The 17,903-nt window shown below is 58.0% G+C and overlaps 1 protein-coding gene across 2 annotated transcripts; it reads right to left on the reverse strand.

Annotated features, from left to right (window-relative positions):
- Positions 1–725: 725 nt before the first annotated feature.
- Positions 726–14,128, reverse strand: MYO1G (myosin IG). Of its 2 annotated transcripts, none has more exons than XM_064162941.1 (22): positions 14,034–14,128; positions 13,206–13,414; positions 11,948–12,041; positions 9,406–9,571; positions 9,248–9,301; positions 8,690–8,785; positions 8,500–8,616; positions 7,866–8,072; positions 6,959–7,104; positions 6,367–6,481; positions 5,857–6,027; positions 5,712–5,782; positions 4,886–4,960; positions 4,662–4,794; positions 4,098–4,264; positions 3,504–3,711; positions 2,649–2,872; positions 2,023–2,167; positions 1,818–1,922; positions 1,619–1,732; positions 1,114–1,268; positions 726–1,029 (listed from the first exon to the last, which is right to left on the reverse strand). In XM_064162941.1, the coding sequence occupies exons 1-22, from the start codon at positions 14,126–14,128 to the stop codon at positions 873–875; spliced, it is 3,024 nt and encodes a 1,007-aa protein (XP_064019011.1). In that variant the 3' UTR covers positions 726–872. The 2 variants fall into 2 exon arrangements, with proteins under 2 accessions (XP_064019011.1, XP_064019010.1); XM_064162940.1 differs by having other exon boundaries at positions 8,681–8,785.
- Between the last annotated feature and the right edge of the window lie 3,775 nt (positions 14,129–17,903).

Raw genomic sequence — 17,903 nt, forward strand, 5'->3', positions numbered from 1 at the left:
GGCTGCCGCGGAGACGTCCCGCCCCCAGCCCGGGCTGGGCGGTTCCCATGGCAACGGCTGCCCCCGGGCTGGCCCCGTGCAAGACCCAGGGGACCGGAACCGGGCGGTGCTCGGCTCCGATTACCCGCTGGCCGGTGCTCCCGCTGGCCTCGGCGTCCCCCACGGCGTGCCCCGCGCCTGGGCTGGGTTGGAGCCTGGGGCTGCTGTGGCACTGGGCCCCGGGAAGGACGGGGGGCAGCTGGGACCTATTTAGGAGCCATTTGGGAGTCTCTGTGGACTCCACTGCTGCCCAGCCGAGCACCTCATCCTCCTCGCTGGTCTTAGGAGTACTTCAGGACTGTTAAGGCATCCTCCTTTGAAGTGGGTAGCAAATCAGCTCTGTTAATCACCCTTTTTTTCCCTTCATCTCTTCTGGTTTCCTCCCAGTATTATCCCATAGACTGAAATTAAAGGTCCCAGGTCCACAGTCCCTCGCTGGGGTTCCTCCTCCTCCTCCTCCCCTGTGAGAACACTACCTCTGTTCTCATCATTAGCAGGATAATAATTAAAAGGTTTTTCCCATGTCACCATCTGCAGCCCAACTGTCCCTGCCCTTTCCCCTGTCCCAAGCTGTTGGGCAGAGATTCTGGAGGTGCCCAGTGCTGTACCGGGGGCTGCTGAGGGTGGATCTGAAGCCATGCTTTAGCGGCTGTAGTGGTCTTATCCAGCTCTTTATTCCCAGAGGATTTGGCATCATCCCTGGACGGGGGGACACAGTGTTGGGGGAAAATATGTGATTGGGGTGTCACAGGGCTGTGGTGGGGTCCCGAGCAGAGGTCAGTGCGAGAGGATGTGTCCAGGGGGGTGACAGCAGCGGCATTTGCCCTGACACCTCATCTGCCGGGCCAGTAAAGCACGAAGCCATCGTGGCTCTTGCCAAAATCGGGCGCGGCCGCGTCGGGCTGTGCTTTCACCGTCAGCACCCGCCGGCGCCTGCGGAAGCTCAGCTGGATGCGGTCGGAGACCTGGACCTGCAGCTCCCGCTTGGTCCTACAACATTCCAACATCGATGGGGAGGGGGCTGGTGGGGTACCGGGACCTCCCCAACCCTCGAGCCCCAGTACCCCAACTTACGCTCGGCAGTGCTCCAGAAGGACGCCCACCAGCTCGCCCACCCGGTTGTCCCCTGCCGGCTGCATCTTGTGGAGGCACACAGCCAGGTCCTCCTGGCTTTGGGTGTGGAAGACTACCAGCTGTGCCAGGCAGCTTGTCACACTCAGCCCTGTCACCTGTGGGGACATCAAAGTGTCAGTGCTACAGGTGCGGCTGTGCTGAGGGGCTTGAGGTCACGGCCTGGCCAAGGCAGTGTGGAAAACGTGTCACGGACAGGGCACCACGGCCAGTATGATGAGAACAGATGACATGGTCAGCACGGTGGGACAACATCCCATCGGTCCCAGGACACTTCACTGTGCTCATGCAGACGGCTCCATCACAGGCTCACGGAGAGGACTTCAACCTCTGGGTAGGAGCAGGACAGCCAAAACATCTGGGCATCCCCTAACTCCAGCTGACCAGGACAAAGCATAGGAGGTGGCCTTGTCCCGTCCGTCCCCCTGGCGGGGTTAGGGACACTCACCGTGCTGAGGGGCAGTGCCCGCATCACCCGGTACTGCTTCCGGGGGTCCAGCTTGTAGAGGTGCTGGTCCGTCACCAGGATGGCACGGTCCCGGCTCTTCCCGAAGCGGTTGATCTGTGGGGACAGAGCCAGGTAAGGGGACACAGAGGGGAAGTGACACGGGGGTGCTGGCCGTGCAGGACCTCCCCTGTGTCCTCACCTTACGGACGTGACAGGAGAATAGGACGGAGCCAAAGTGCACCTTGTCCTTGAGAGCCTGGAGGCGACGGGCGAAGGGCAGAGCCAGCCCCGGGTTCTCCACGGGCTGTGGGCAGCCGTGAGATGGGGCTGGGGTGGCACCAAGCGTAGGGCTTGGTGACACCCTGGGGTGCACCACGGGGCACTCCCCACCCCAGCACCCTTACCGAGGAGAGGTAGTCCCTCGCCCATGCGCGCTGGCAGCCCCAGTCCTTGCGCAGCCCCCCCAGCGCCTCCATGGCAGCCACCTTGGCACGGATCTGGCCCATGGCCGATGGGGGAATGTTCTTGATGATCTGCCGTGCTCGCCACCTGCAGTGTGCTCATGTCACCATCCTGTGTCCCCCTCCCCTGTTCCAGACCCATGCATCCCTGCCCCGTGTGTCCTAGACCCGTGTGTCTCTGCCCCACATTCATATCCCACATCCCTGTCCCATGGTCACCACCCCCCTATCCATGTTCCACATCCACATCCCAATCCTGTGCCTTCATTCCTGTCTCATGTTCCACATTCCCATCCCAAATTCTCATCCTGCATCCTTGTCTCCATCCCACACTCTCATTCCATGTTCTCATCCCACAGTCCCATTACACATCCCTATCCAATGCCCCACATTCCTACCCCATATCCCCATCCCGGTTCTGTCACCGTCCCTCATTCAAGCCCCTTATCCTCGCTCCATGTCTCCAACCCATGTCTCCAGCCCATGTCCCTGCCCCACATCCATGTTCCCATCCCACATTCCCATCCCACATCCCTGTGCCAGGTGCCCATCCCAGCCTGGGCCGGTACCTGCGGAAGAGGCACTGGCTGGCCTCCTGGAATCGCTCCAGCACCGCGGGCGGCTCCGGCCAAAGCAGGCTCTTGCCGAAGTCGGGAAGGCTGCGGACAGCCTGGAAGCGCTGGAGCAGCTCCCGCAGGTAGGCCCTCACCTTGTGCCGCTTGTAGCATGCCATGATGGTGTAGGCGGCACGCAGGGCCCGGCAGCGCCGGCGTGCCAGGGCACCGCGCCACGCCTGCCCAATGCCGCTGGTCAGAGTGGGCACTGCCGCATGGATCCCCCCCCGGAGTGGCACTGGGGCAGGCACCAGACACCATGAGGCCCCCAAAATGTGAACCCCACCAGTGCAGCCCATGCCCTGCTCCAAAGAAGTTCCCAGTGCCAGCTCTGTGCCAGTTCCATGTCCTGCCCCATGCCAAGCCTCACCAGTGCCCTGTTCTCTGCCCCATGCCCTGTGTTGCATCCATGTCATACCCCATCCCCTGCCCCACTGTATTCCCTGTGCCATTCTCCATGTCACACTGTATGCCCTGCCACAGCCCCTGCCCCACAGTGTACCCCTACACCATGCTCTATGTCCCAGCCCATGCCATTCCCCTTGTCCCACAGCACACTCTACATATGTATGACCCATGCCATGCTCATGTTACATCCCATCCTCTGCCCCACACCAAGCCCATGCTCTGTGCCACCCTGTGCCCCAAACCCTGCCCCAAGCCATGCTCAGCTCCCCTCCAAGACCATCAACAAGTCCTAGTGCAGGCAGAGCCCTGGCTACCTGGTGGCCTTGCCACCACCATGACTACTCATCACATCAGTGGCATATCCTCAACCCCATGTCACCCTGTTGTGACACATGTGCCCACCTTCTGCAGCAATAGGACAATGATAGGGATGAGCTGTGCCCTCTCCTGCTCGAGGCAGAAGAGGGTGCGGGGTGTGCGGATGAAGACCTTGGTGTGCCCATAAGCCACGTCATCCTGGAAGCCATGCTGCTCCAGGAGGGCTTGTGTGGCCTCCTGGTCATTGGCCATCAGGTGGTTGGGCCACGTGTACTCACAGGTCATCTTGTACCTGGGGGGCAGAGCAATGAGGGAGTTTGGGATAGGGACAGTGTCCCCACATCCTTGTGTCCCCACATCCTTACGTTCCTCTGTGCTGCGTCTCAGCATCCCTGACCCTCAATGTCCCCACGGCCTCTAAGTCCTTCTATGTCCCAGTGCCCCTATGTACCAAATCTTGACAGCCTCGACACCCAATGTCCTGATGTCCCCATGTCGTGGTGTCTCCAGATCCCAATAACCCTAACACCCAATGTCCTGATGTCCCCATGTCGTGGTGTCTCCAGATCCCAATAACCCTAACACCCAATGTCCTGATGTCCCCATGTCGTGGTGTCTCCAGATCCGTATAGCCCTGATACCCAGTGCCCCTATGTCCCCACGCCCTGGTGGCCGTACCGCTGGAGGAAGCGGTGGTAGGGCTGGCGGTAGGCAAAGCCAGCGCGGCGCACGCGGACGTTCTCCAGCAGCCCCAGGTAGGAGACCTGGTGGCGACAGAGCTCCTCGTCGAAGAGCGTTGGTGACTTCTGGTCATTGGGTTTGATGCAACGCACATAGTAGGGCTCCTGTGGGGACATAACGGCACCAAGATGGCACCCACCAGTGACATCAAGCACGTGGGTGCCCCAGACTAGGGCGCTCTGGGTATACCGAGTGGGATTGCAAAGGGCATGGGTGGCAGGGAGACAGGATGGATCAGCAGCCTGGGAATATCTTGGCTGGGTTAGGGACATGCCAAGATGGCCTGGGGACATACTGGCTGGCTGAGGACTTTCCAGGCTGGCTCAGGCACATGCCAGGCTGCCTTAAGGATATCTTGGCTGTCTGGAGACATGCCAGGCAGGCATAGGGACATGGCAATGGGCGTGAGGCCATGCCCAGCTGTCACGGAGACACATCATGTTGGCACAAAGGCACACCAGGCTGGCACTGGGACATGCCCAGCTGTCTCCAGTGCCCTACCTTAGAGGCGAGGTTCTCCACCAGGGCCACGATAGAGTTCTTGAAGAGTGTGCCAGTGGTCAGCGGGCGCTTGGTGACCTCGGTGATGCTCTGCTCGCCATCGGGCCACATGGCACGCAACACAGGGTCCGCACTGGGGACAGCGTTGGCATGGGGACGGTGGCACTGGGCACCCTGCTCCCATTTCACAGTTGTGCTACCAGGTCCCCAGCTGTGTCCCCAACCTGTTGTAGAAGAGCCGTTTGAAGTCCTGGAAGAGAGTGTCCTTGTTCTTGTCCAGGAAACCTTCCACCGAGTATCTGAGGAGGAGGACATCACAGTGAGGGACTCTCCAGCTACCCTGGAGATGTCCCTGGGAGCACCCATGAAGCTCAGGGGACCCTGGGGTTCAGTGCCCATGGATACAGAGTCCCCTTGACCCTGCTGTGGATGGCCTCTGAGGACATCTCAGACTCTGTGAATGTCAGTGGCCCCTCAATGGCCTCACACAGTCCTAATTGGGTCCACACAATCACTCACAGATCCTCAAAGCCCCACAGTCAACCAAGGCTACCCCACAGTCCCTCAGGGGCCTCTATGGCCCCATGGCTCTCCATGGTCCAAGGTGGCTCCCACATCCTCCCAGTGCAGTCCCAAGGCCCTCCCTGTTTGTCCATGGTTCTCCACAGCCCGCCACAGATCCATGGCCACTCAGCATGACCGTAGTTCCCGTTCCCGATGGCCACCCTCACTGCCATGGCCCCAGATGGTCCTCTGCAAGTCCTCCATGGTCCCCATGATCCCCACAGCCCAACAGTCCCCCATGAACTGAGACCATCTCTCAGAGTTCCTCAAGACCCCCTCCATGCTTCCGCATGGTCCTTCATGGTTCTCTGAGTCCTTGTGGTCAACCATAGACCATGGTCAGCTGTAAACCCCTGTAACTCCATGGTCTCAAGTGGGCCCCCCATGGCCTTCATAGCCTCCTAAAGTCCTCCATGGTGGTCCACAGCCCTGTGGCCACCCAAGGGTGCCCACAGGTCACCACCTCCCTACTCTGTCCCCCCTCACGTGACATCTCCAGCGTAGTGCTTGATGCGGAAGTCTCGGTTGAACTCCATGGTCTTGTCCGTGGGGCAGAGCTGTGGGGCAGAGTGACGTCAGTCCCCCGCCCATGGACCTCTCCAGTCCCCACCCCCAAGACCCCCAGAAGCACCTTGCGACTGCTGTAGTGGGGGTGGTGGCCAAGGCGGGCATCCATAGAGGCCAGGAAGAGGGAATCGGTGACGGTGCCCACGGCCAGGCAGGCCTCGTCCAGCAGTGCCAGGACACCGCGGTGGGGCTGCTCCACCAGCTCCACAATGGGCTCGTTGCTGAAGTACTCAACCTTGGGGGGAGAAGTAGTGGGTGTGTACCACGAACTGCACCCCCCCCAGGGACCCCAATTTGCCTCCACACCCGAGATCTCGCCATGACGGGTGATGGCTTCCATGACCCCTGCCATGTTCTTGTGCCTCCACCATGCTCTGCCAGGCGATGGCCCTCAGGTCTCACCATGCCCCCTCACATGCTGCCAGGCCATGTCCCCTCATGCCCCCACCGTGTCCTCATGTCCACCCTGTCCTCTCCCACTCTGCCAGGCAAAGCACCCCAGCATGTCCCCACATCCCCTCGTGCTCTGCGAGGTGATGCCTCCCTGTGCCCCCTTGTCCCCGTATCTCCTCACGCTCTGCCAGGTGATGCCCTCCCGCTGGTACTCAGCCTGCTCCTGCCGCAGGATCAGCTCGATGAAGAGCTGCTGCAGCTTCTCGTTGCAGTAGTTGATGCAGAACTGCTCGAAGCTGTGGGCAGGAAGTCAGCATAGTCACTGCCACCCCACCATGTCCCCGTTCCACCTGGCCCAAGCCACACAACCCTTCTGGAGACCTCCTGCTCCTGTCTCTTCAAAAGCTCCCTTCTGGTCCTGGCACCTCCACGTGTCTTTTGTTGTCCTGTCCCCTTCCACAGATCCCTTGGGCATCCTCCCCTCCATACATCTCTCCCAAGCCCTGTCCCTTCCATGAGTCCCCTCCTGGGTATCATCCCTTCCTTTTGTCTCCTGGGTTCTGTCACCTCTTTGGACCCCTATTGGGTCCTGTCACCTCTATTTTTCACTCCCAAACCCTGACTCTTCCATGAGTCCTCTTCTGGTTCTCATCCCCTTCCTGCAACTCTCTCAAGTCCTCTCCTGTCCCTGTGTCCATCTTAGGTCCCAGCCCCTCCCAGGTCCTTCCCAGGTCCTATCCCCACCCATGACACCCACCCTTGGGCCAGTTCACCTGTTGGTGTCGAAGATCTCAAAGCCATAGATGTCCAGGACACCGATGACGGTGCTCTTGCCGTGCTGGCGAGCGTCGTAGTGCCGGGTGGCAATGCTGGCGTTGATGCGCCCCACGATCCAGCAGAAGAGACGCTCGTAGATGGCCTGGGGACAGGGGACAGGATGGTGGGCATCTAACGGTGCCAGAGTTAGGGTAGGGAGGACACAGGATCGTCAGGGTTTTTTTGGTTGGAAGAGACTTCTATGACAAATGAGTCCAACCCTCAACCCAACACCACCATGGCCACCAAACCATGTCCCAGAGTGCCATGTCCTCACATTTCCTGAACACCTTCAGGGATGGTGACTCCATCACCTCCCCAGGCAGCCTGTTCCAATGCCTGACCACTCTTTGCAGGGAAGAAATTTTTCCTAATATCCAACCCTCCCCTAGCACAATTCCAGGCCATTTCCACCTTTCAGGGATTTGGAGAGAGCCAGAAGGCCTCCCCCTAGCCTCCTTTTCTCCAGGCTCAACAAGCCCAGCTCCCTCAGTTGCTCCTCACCAGCTCTGTTCTCCAAACCCTTCACCATCTTTGTTGCCCTTCTCTGGACCTGCTCCAGCCCCTCAATGTCCTACTTGGAGTAAGTGGACCAAACCTGCCCCCAGGATTCAAGGTGTGGCCTCACCAGTATCCAGTCCACGGAAACAACCCCTGCCCAGGTCCTTCTGGCCACACCATTGCTGACCCAGGCCAGGAAGCTGGTGGCCTTCTTGGTGACCTGAGCACATTGCTGGCTCACTCTCAGATGGCTGCCAATCTTCTGCATCCCCAGGTCCTTTTCTGAGAGGCATCTTTCCAACCACTCGGTCCCCAGCTTGGGGGTTGCCTGGGGACATCCATCACCCCCTGTTCCCTCCTTACCTTGGCGCAGGCATCCCGGGCGTAGGCAGCCTCCTTGGGGCTGTGGCCCTTCTCGATGAGCTCCCCGCCGCCAGCCGCCACGGTGCGGGTCAGCAGGGCCTGGTGCAGGGCGCTGGGAGCTGTGGCTGTCAGCTCGGCCAGCGCCAGCACCTGCCCTGCATCCTCCACCACTGCCACCTCACCCTCTGCTGCGAACTCCACGTTGCCCTGGGGTGGGTCCACCACAGCATGTTGGTAGGCGAAGGTGGAGGGACACCCATGAGACCCTAAAACGGGGCTGGGGTGCCCCAGCACCAGATGCCCCCACACCCCAGGGCTGGATTTGGCCACAGAAGGCTGTACTGGTTTGTATTGGGCTGTATTGGTTTGTATTAGGGTGACCCATATAGGCCTATACTGGATTATATTGGGCTGGCTTGGTCCGTGCTGGGCTGTACTGGTTTGTATTGGGCTCTGCTAGTCCATGCTAGGCTGTACTGGTTTGTGCTGGACTGTATTGGGTCATGCTGGGCTGTACTAGTTTGTACTGGGCTAGGCACTGGTATTTAGCTGGGTCATACAGGGTTGTAATGGTTTCTGCTGGGCTCTGCTGGTCTGTACTGGTGTGAGGGGTCCGTACTGGCAGGGGTCTCACCAGGAGCAGGACGGTGGCCAGGATGCGGTGCAGGGATCCCACCTCCTCTGGGGAGAAGCCGATGGTGGCCATGGCGTCCTCCACCGCACGGTACCCGGCAACATCATCCCTGAAGGCCTGGGTGCAGGGGTGGGGTGAGGGAGGTGGGACCTGGCCCTGCCCCCCCCCAGCCCCACTTGACCCCACTCACGGTGCCCATCGTAGCCCCCCGGGTGTAGCGGTAGGTGTTGGGGTCGCGGTGGAGGTGCAGTGAGGTCAGCAGTGCCTCAGGGGCTCCCAGCAGCAACTAGAGAATACAGGATGGGAGTCAGCACCTGAGCCAGTGGCTCCTTGGCCTGGTCAACACCATTCAGTGTCCCCACAAGCTGGAGAATCTGGTTCTGTTGCTCCCCATCTCATCCTGACCCAGCCTACTCCACCCTGACCCATCCAACACCATCCTGGTTATCTCAGTGCTCCATCTCATTCATCCCATCCCATCCTGTCCAACTCACCCGTATCACCCCACCCCATGTCATCCCAGAGATCCCATCCATGTCCATCCCATCTCATAGATTCCCACCCAACCTTCTTATCCCACCAGTCACATCTCACTGATTTCCATCCCACCCTATCTCAGCCTTCTAATCCATTCCATCTGTCCCATCCCAGCCTTCCTATCTAATCACATTCTGTCTCAACCTTCTCATCTCATTCATCCCACCTCAACCATTTCCATCCCATCCCACCCCACTCACCCCCAGCTCACCTGGTAGAACGCATGAAAGTTCCTCTCTCCTGGCTGCTGCTGGAGGACTCGAGACTGGAGGAGGGAGCAGAAGCTGGGTGCCACGTGGTGCCCTGTGGGACTAGCACTCACCCACTGGTTGGCCCCACCCACAGCCCCACCCATGGCCTTGCCCACACCTTCTCCAGAAGATAGTTGTGGATGTGGCCGCCAGTAGGGTCCCCCTTGAAGTCGAAGTTGATGTCCATGTAGCGGCCAAAGCGGCTGGAGTTGTCGTTCCGCTTGGTTTTGGCATTGCCGAAGGCTTCCAGGACACAGTTGGACTTGAGCAGCACATTCTTCACCCTGGGCAGGGTGGCACCGTGTGAAACCGCATGGCACGGCATGGCACAGCACGGTACAATGCAGCACAGTTAGGCATGGCACAGCACGGTACAATGCAGCACAGTTAGGCATGGCACAGCACGGTACAACGCAGCACAGTTAGGCATGGCACAGCACGGTACAACGCAGCACAGTTAGGCATGGCACAGCATGGCATGACGCAGCACAGTTAGGCATGGCACAGCACAGTACAATGCAGCACAGTTAGGCATGGCACAGCACGGTACAATGCAGCACAGTTAGGCATGGCACAGCATGGCATGACGCAGCACAGTTAGGCATGGCACAGCACAGTACAATGCAGCACAGTTAGGCATGGCACAGCACGGTACAATGCAGCACAGTTAGGCATGGCACAGCACAGTACAATGCAGCACAGTTAGGCATGGCACAGCACAGTACAACGCAGCACAGTTAGGCATGGCACAGCACGGTACAATGCAGCACAGTTAGGCATGGCACAGCACGGCATGACGCAGCACAGTTAGGCATGGCACAGCACAGTACAATGCAGCACAGTTAGGCATGGCACAGCACGGCATGACGCAGCACAGTTAGGCATGGCACAGCACGGCATGACGCAGCACAGTTAGGCATGGCACAGCACGGTACAATGCAGCACAGTTAGGCATGGCACAGCACAGTACAATGCAGCACAGTTAGGCATGGCACAGCACGGCATGACGCAGCACAGTTAGGCATGGCACAGCACAGTACAATGCAGCACAGTTAGGCATGGCACAGCACGGCATGACGCAGCACAGTTAGGCATGGCACAGCATGGCATGACGCAGCACAGTTAGGCATGGCACAGCACGGCATGACGCAGCACAGTTAGGCATGGCACAGCACAGTACAATGCAGCACAGTTAGGCATGGCACAGCACGGTACAATGCAGCACAGTTAGGCATGGCACAGCACGGCATGACGCAGCACAGTTAGGCATGGCACAGCACAGTACAATGCAGCACAGTTAGGCATGGCACAGCACAGTACAATGCAGCACAGTTAGGCATGGCACAGCACGGCATGACGCAGCACAGTTAGGCATGGCACAGCACGGTACAATGCAGCACAGTTAGGCATGGCACAGCACAGTATGATGCAGTACAGTTAGGCATGGCACAGCACGGTACAATGCAGCACAGTTAGGCATGGCACAGCACGGCATGACGCAGCACAGTTAGGCATGGCACAGCACAGTATGATGCAGTACAGTTAGGCATGGCACAGCACGGTACAATGCAGCACAGTTAGGCATGGCACAGCACGGTACAATGCAGCACAGTTAGGCGTGGCACAGCACAGTACAATGCAGCACAGTTAGGCATGGCACAGCACGGCATGACGCAGCACAGTTAGGCATGGCACAGCACGGTACAATGCAGCACAGTTAGGCATGGCACAGCACGGTACAATGCAGCACAGTTAGGCATGGCACAGCACGGTACGATGCAGCACAGTTAGGCATGGCACAGCACAGTACAATGCAGCACAGTTAGGCATGGCACAGCACGGTACAATGCAGCACAGTTAGGCATGGCACAGCACGGCATGACGCAGCACAGTTAGGCATGGCACAGCACGGTACAATGCAGCACAGTTAGGCATGGCACAGCACGGCATGACGCAGCACAGTTAGGCATGGCACAGCACGGTACGATGCAGCACAGTTAGGCATGGCACAGCACAGTACGATGCAGCACAGTTAGGCATGGCACAGCACGGTACGATGCAGCACAGTTAGGCATGGCACAGCACGGTACGATGCAGCACAGTTAGGCATGGCACAGCACGGTACAATGCAGCACAGTTAGGCATGGCACAGCACGGTACGATGCAGCACAGTTAGGCATGGCACAGCACGGTACGATGCAGTACAGTTAGGCGTGGCACAGCACAGTACGATGCAGCACAGTTAGGCATGGCACAGCACGATGTGGGGCACTGAGGCACGGCACAGCATGGCCCCAAATGACACTGCAGCTGCAGCCTTGCTGACAGACACAGGACATGGCACACTTGGGCCTCACTCCCAATACTCATATGGCCAAGGGGAACCCCAGCACCCTCCAGGGTCATCACACAGGCATTGGACACCCCTGGTTGCCCCATATCTTCTCTATGGGTGCAGGACAGCCCAGGACCTCCCTACACCATCCCTACAGACACAGGACACCCCGGGTTGACCCACACTATACCTACGCACATGGGGCACCCTCGTCCCCCTACCCTCGCCCCACAGGTAGTTCCCCCCACCTATAATCTGAGATGTCCATGGGTTCTTCATGCCCCAGCACCCATCCCTCCAGATGGCACCGTGGGGCAGGACCCACCTCTCCACCTCGGCGCGCTGGCTGGGGTTGGTGATGGCAGCAATGTACTGCATGATGTACTTGCTGGCCTCTGTCTTGCCTGCCCCACTCTCCCCTGGTAGAAGAGAACAGGGGCTGGGCTGAGACACCCACTCAAGAGTGCCCATCACCCAAGCACCACAGAATGATAGAACCACAGAACTGCCTCATCTGGAAGAGCTCTCCAAGATCACCAAGCCCAACCATCCACCCAACACGACCATGGCCACCAAACCACGTCCCCAAGCACTATGTCCATATGTTTCTTGAACACCTCCAGAGACAGTGACTCCACCACCTCCATGGGCAGCCTGTTCCAATGCCTGACTGCTTTTGCAGGCAAAAATACTTCCTAATTTCCAACCTAACTCTCCCCTGGCACAATTTCAGGCCATTTCCTCTCATTTTTATCACCTGATACTCACAAGAAGAGACCAACTCCCACCTAGCTCCAGCCTCCTTTGAAGGAGTTGCAGAAAGCAACGAAGCCTCCCCTCAGCCTCCTCTTCTCCAGGCCTAACAACCCCAGCTCCCTCAGCTGCTCCTCACTAGCCCTATTCTCCAGACCCTTTAGCAGCTTTGTTATCCTTCCCTGGATCTGCTCCAGCCTCTCAGAGTCCTTATTGGGGTGAAGGGCTCAAAGCTGAACACAGAATTTGAGGTGCAGCCTCACCAGTGCCCAGTCCAGGGGCACAATGCTTGCCCTGGTCCTTCTGCCCATACCACTGCTGGTCCAGGCCAGGATGCTGGTGACCTTCTTGGTCACTTGGGCACTCACTGGTTCATCTCCAGCCACACACAACCTACACACCCAGGTCCCTTTTTCTGCTGACCAGTTTCCAGGCACTCTGACCCAAGCCTGGAGCATTCATGAGGTTGCTGTGACTCAGCAGCAGGACTTTGGCCTTGTTAAGCCTCAAGTAATTGAGCTTGGCTCGATCAATCCAGCCTGGCCAGATCCTTCTGCAGAGCCTTCAAGCAGTTCAACACTCCCACCCAATTTGGGGTCTGCAGACTTACTGAGGGAGCCTCAATCCCCTCATGCAGATCCTTGATTAAAGAGAAGTGTCCCCAGCACTGAGCCCTGGGGACACCACTGGTGACCACCTGCCAGCTGGATTTATCTCCATTCCCACCACTCTTCAGGCTCAGCCAGCCAGCCAGTTCTTAACCCTTCCAGGTGCCCACACACCCAGGTTCTCCAGGGGGATACCACAGGAGATGGTATCAAAGGCTGTACCTGAGATAACAATGCAGGTGTCCTTGGCACGGCGCTTCATGGCCTTGTAGGCAGCATCTGCCAGGGCGTAGAGGTGCGGTGGGCGCTCGTAGAGCTCCCGGCCCCGGTACTGCTCCACCACTGGCGGCCCGTAGAGTGGCAGTGCCCGGTATGGGTTGATCGCCACCACCACCTCCCCGATGTAGGTGTAGATGCGGCCCTCGGAGAACCTGTGCACAGGGGAGGCTTTAAAGAGGGCTGGGGGGGGGACACTGACATCCTGCAGGGTGATGGGCCATGGGGTAGGGTGGCACCATGTAGGATGCTGTGCCACTGGGTGGCAGCCTGTAGGATGCTCTGTCACAGCCTGAGGTGACAGCATGTGGAGTGCTGTGCTAGGGACTGGTGGCATGATGATGGTGTCCATGGGGTGACGCCCTGCGGGGTGGCACTCCGTGAGCTGCTGTGTCATAGGGTAGGAGGACATCCTGGGGAGTGCTGTGCAGTGAGGTGGCATCCTGTTGGGCTGGGCAGAGCTGCAGGGCAACAGACGACGAGAAAGCTCTATCCCTCCCCCCCCAGCCACCCAGCCCGCTTCAGGGAGCAGAAGATGCCTCAGTGTCCTCCAGGGTAGCAGGGCACCGCCCAGATGCTTCCTGCAGTGCCAGGATCCGCATCCCTCGATGGGCCTCACAGTCCCTGCTGCCTCCCCGTCACCGTGACACCACATCCCAGCTGCCCTCAGGGTGATGCTGAGGTCCCCGGTCACCCCAACCCCACCCAGAGGTGCCAAGCTGGTGCCGTGGGGTGCCCGCCGCATGTACCCCCAGCGGTGTGTCTGCCCCATACCGCAGGCGCAGGTTCTCCAGGAACTGCTCCATCGTCACCTCATCCAGCAGGACGAAATCAGCTTTGCCAAACTCAGGACCCTCCAGCTCTGCCATGTTGCCCTCGCCGCCGCTGAGCACCCACTTCCCCCCTCGACCGCGGCTTCCTGCACCCGCCAACGAGCGCGGCGCAGGCGTGTGGCACTGTCACCTCCCATGGTGCTGGCCCTGGGGCTGGTGACACCCAGATCTGTAGGCTGGGAGCCCCACAGCATCCCCAAGCCTGCCGCTGTTTCACTGCATCACCACACTGTGTCAGAGCTCTCCCGTATGGGCTCTTTATTCATGATCACTTCTCATCCCAGTACTCCCAGTTAAGCACCAGGAACTGGGAGCTCTGGGGAGGTGAGGATCACTGCAGAGGGGATTCCCAACTCTGGAAGCCAACCGGGCAGCGCTAAGGTGGTGCTAACAAGGTGGGCACAGCACGGGGCTGTTGGTCGGTTTGGAAAGAGCCAGCCCTCGAAGGGCCAGCACCGGGCGCCTAAGCCCTTCCTGGTGTGGAAAGCTGCTCTGCTGCAGAAGCCAGCAGCGCCACACGCTACTGCTGCACTGCTGCCCCGGCTTGGTGTGCTAGTTTGAAGCAAGCTGGAATGTTTTGGTAACAGAACTAGATAACGGGCAGTGAAATGAAAACAATTGATGTCAACTTCTCTCACAGTCTCGCTGAGAGCTCTGGGAAGAAGAAGTAAACTTTCTCCATTTTGTTTCTTTCTTCTGCCTTTGCCTTCAGACCTGGTCACATCTCATTAACCCTGCTCCCACTAACCTTGCTCCCTAACCTCTTGGCTGCACCTCTCTTCTTCCTGAGAACTGGGGTAAGGTTGAGAGGGCCGGGGGGAGGTGTTGGGGTGGTTTGAAAGCCCCTCCTGGGGACTCAGGTTTCTGGGAGGGGAGTTGTGCTTTTGTATTGTTTATCCTTTGTATATTTCTGTATATAATTGTATATAACTGTATATATTGTAAATAGCTGCTTGTAAATTCTGCTAGCTGTAAATAAATTGCTTCATCTATATTCCCAGGGTCCGTCTGAGTTAGCTGGGGCAAATACAAAGTGTGGGGGTGGTGGGTAAGAGCCCAAACCATCACACTTGGTCACAGCCACCTTCAGCTAGAGGCTGGAGAAGACCTCGGGCTGCAGGATCTAGCAGCAGAAAGAGAGAGGCTCCCAGGTGCAGACCTTTCACGGAGGGAGAATTTGCTGAGAATGAAAGCCTAGAATTAAACAGCTCCAATGATCTACACCCGGGTGTGAGCTCCTTCCTGCACTCCACCTGGACTGGTGGCCCTCAGATCCCGGTTCAAAGCCCACACTAAACTCTTCAGTCTCAAACTAGGAGGCAGCAGGAGCTGAGAGCAGCTTTGGGAATGTGCTAGTAGGGGGTCTGGTTTCTCTGCAAAGAGGCCATCTCAGAGCCCTGAGCCCGTGGCTCCGCAGGCTGCCACTCCTCCTCGCCTGAGGAGGTCACAAAGCCAAGTGGAGAGGATTGGATGAGAGCAGAACCAACCCCAGGGCACTTGGCACTGGTGTGATGGGAATTTGGTTTTCAGGAGCCAGTTGGGTTTGGGGAGTGCTCTCCTAGGGCCTTGCCTGTGACATCATTGAGGATGGGTCACAAAGTGGTGTCCCCAAGGTGCCAGGCAGCAGCCCTGTCCCTGGCAGTCTGGCTCAGGACAATGGTGAGTAGGGCAAGGCTGGGCTGGGCACTGGCCAGCGCAGAAGTTCCACCCCCTGGGGATAACACGGGGCTGAGGGCATAGCCACTGCCAGAAGCCCCTTGAGCAGGGCAGGTGCCACCCTCCAGGCTGGTGCAAGAAGTGCTCAGGGGTGCTGCTGGGACTTGTCCCCATTCCCAGTACCACCACCAACCTTCCCCTTTCTACCTCCCAGATCCCTTCCACCCTTTCCTGGGCCTCTGCAGCTCCAGCTGCCATCTCCCTCCCACCCAGCTCTGCTCAGCCCCTTCTCTCCCTCCTCCTCCAGCCCATGTCTCAGAGCATCACCTGCATCTTGATTGTACTGAGTGTCCTCCAGCTGATGATGAAAGGGGTCAACCAAAATGATTCAAGAGCTCCTGCAGCAACTTGAGGAGCAGCAGAGACAGGAGGTGGCCTGGTTCTTGAAGTCAAGTTGGAAGAAGAGAGCTTGCCATCCTGCACACACTGGTGCCTCTTGGTCTCCTTTGAAGCCCTGCTCATACTCATAGAGCTCTACTGTCTGCCCAGGATGAGAGGATCCCATGGTGCGAACAGAAGGCAGGAGAAGCCAAACCCCTGTCACATTGGGTCAAGCCAAGTCTGCATAAAGTGGGCACCTCCACTCTATCTTTTCCAAGCCCCTCTGCCACCAGAACCAAACTGTGGAGGTGTGGTGCTGAGGGATGTGGTTTAGTGGTGGATTTGGCTGTGTTGGGCTCCACGACCTTAAAGCTCTTTCCCAATGCAGTTCTGTGATTCTCAGGTTCTAGGCACTGCTGGAGAGCTGCCAGTGAGACCCTTTTGCACCTTTGTGGAGCACCTAGAAAAGACCATCCTGCCCTTCCTCCTCCACCCCATGAAGGCTCAACAGGAGCTTCTGTTCCTGCAGAGCTGGGACACTCCTGCCAGGTGGCACAGGAGGGCCTCACCCAATGCAAACAGTCAAAAATGTACTTTTTATCTGAACAACCCTGTGTCAGGGCAACACCTTGGTAGGGAATGTTACCCCTTGGCTCCACATCCCCTCTGGAACACAGAGAGAAAGCTTTGGCTCCAATGACCTTTGCAGTGGTCATTGCAAAGGTCATGCTCACTCAGAGTGGCAGGATCTTCCCTGAGAACCTGCAACTGGAAAAGTTAAAGCAGCTTCCAAGAAACAAGCTCTGAATTTCTTTCTGTGTCCTCTGAAACAGGTGTATTCTCCTCCCACTCTGCTTTGCATTAGGCCACATCTGGGTCCTTTCCAGGCTCCTCAGTTGAACAGAGGCATGTGGAAACTGAGAAGCTGCTGAGAGCCTGGAGCATATCAGTGAGGAGAAAAGGCTGAGTCCTGGGGCTGTTTAGCTTGGAGAAGAGCAGACCCAGAGGGGATCTTCTCAATGCTCAGCAAGAGCTATAGGACAGGGAGTAAGAGGATGGCAGCAGACTCGTCAGTGGTGCCCTGTAACAGGACAAGGGGCAATAGGCACAAACTGGGAGGGTGCCAGACTGCTGCCTCATCCTACCCAGAGAGGTTGTGAAGTCTCCATCTCTGGAGTGCCTCCAACACCCCCCAGCCACTGTGATCCTAATCAAGCTGCTGTAGGTGCCCCTGCTGTAGCAGCGTGGTTAGACTGGATGAGCCTTTCCAGAGGTCCCTTCAAACCCTACCATGCTGGGCTTCTAGAATACTCTGAGGAATATAATGAATTAGACTCCATCAGGCTGGAGTATGGGTACCAAGATTTATACAGCTGTTCTAGCAGGAAGTAACCCTGCCCATGGCAAGGGGGTTGGAACCAGATGATGGTTGAGGTCCCTTCCACCTCTCGCGTCTGCAAGTGTCTGGGCAGCACTGTACCAACACTGCTGCTGTTGGTGCTGACAGAGGCTGAGCTGTCAGTTCCCTCCCATGCAGAAGCCAAGTGCCTCAACTCTGTGTGTCCATTGGCTTCACACACTGACAAAAAGGACACTTCTTTTAGGGACTACACTGGTAGCAGCCGGGGAGGGCTCCCAGTGTGCTCCACCCATAAAATACAGCCATCAGTGCCTTTGCTGTTGGATAAATTGAGCACAAGCTGAATCCCATGGGGTTCTACTCAGGCCTCAGAGGTTCAGAAGACTCAGGCTGGATGGGCTTCTCTCCTAACAG

This window comes from Pogoniulus pusillus, chromosome 23 (genome assembly GCF_015220805.1).
Source record: "Pogoniulus pusillus isolate bPogPus1 chromosome 23, bPogPus1.pri, whole genome shotgun sequence".
Taxonomy (NCBI): domain Eukaryota; kingdom Metazoa; phylum Chordata; class Aves; order Piciformes; family Lybiidae; genus Pogoniulus; species Pogoniulus pusillus.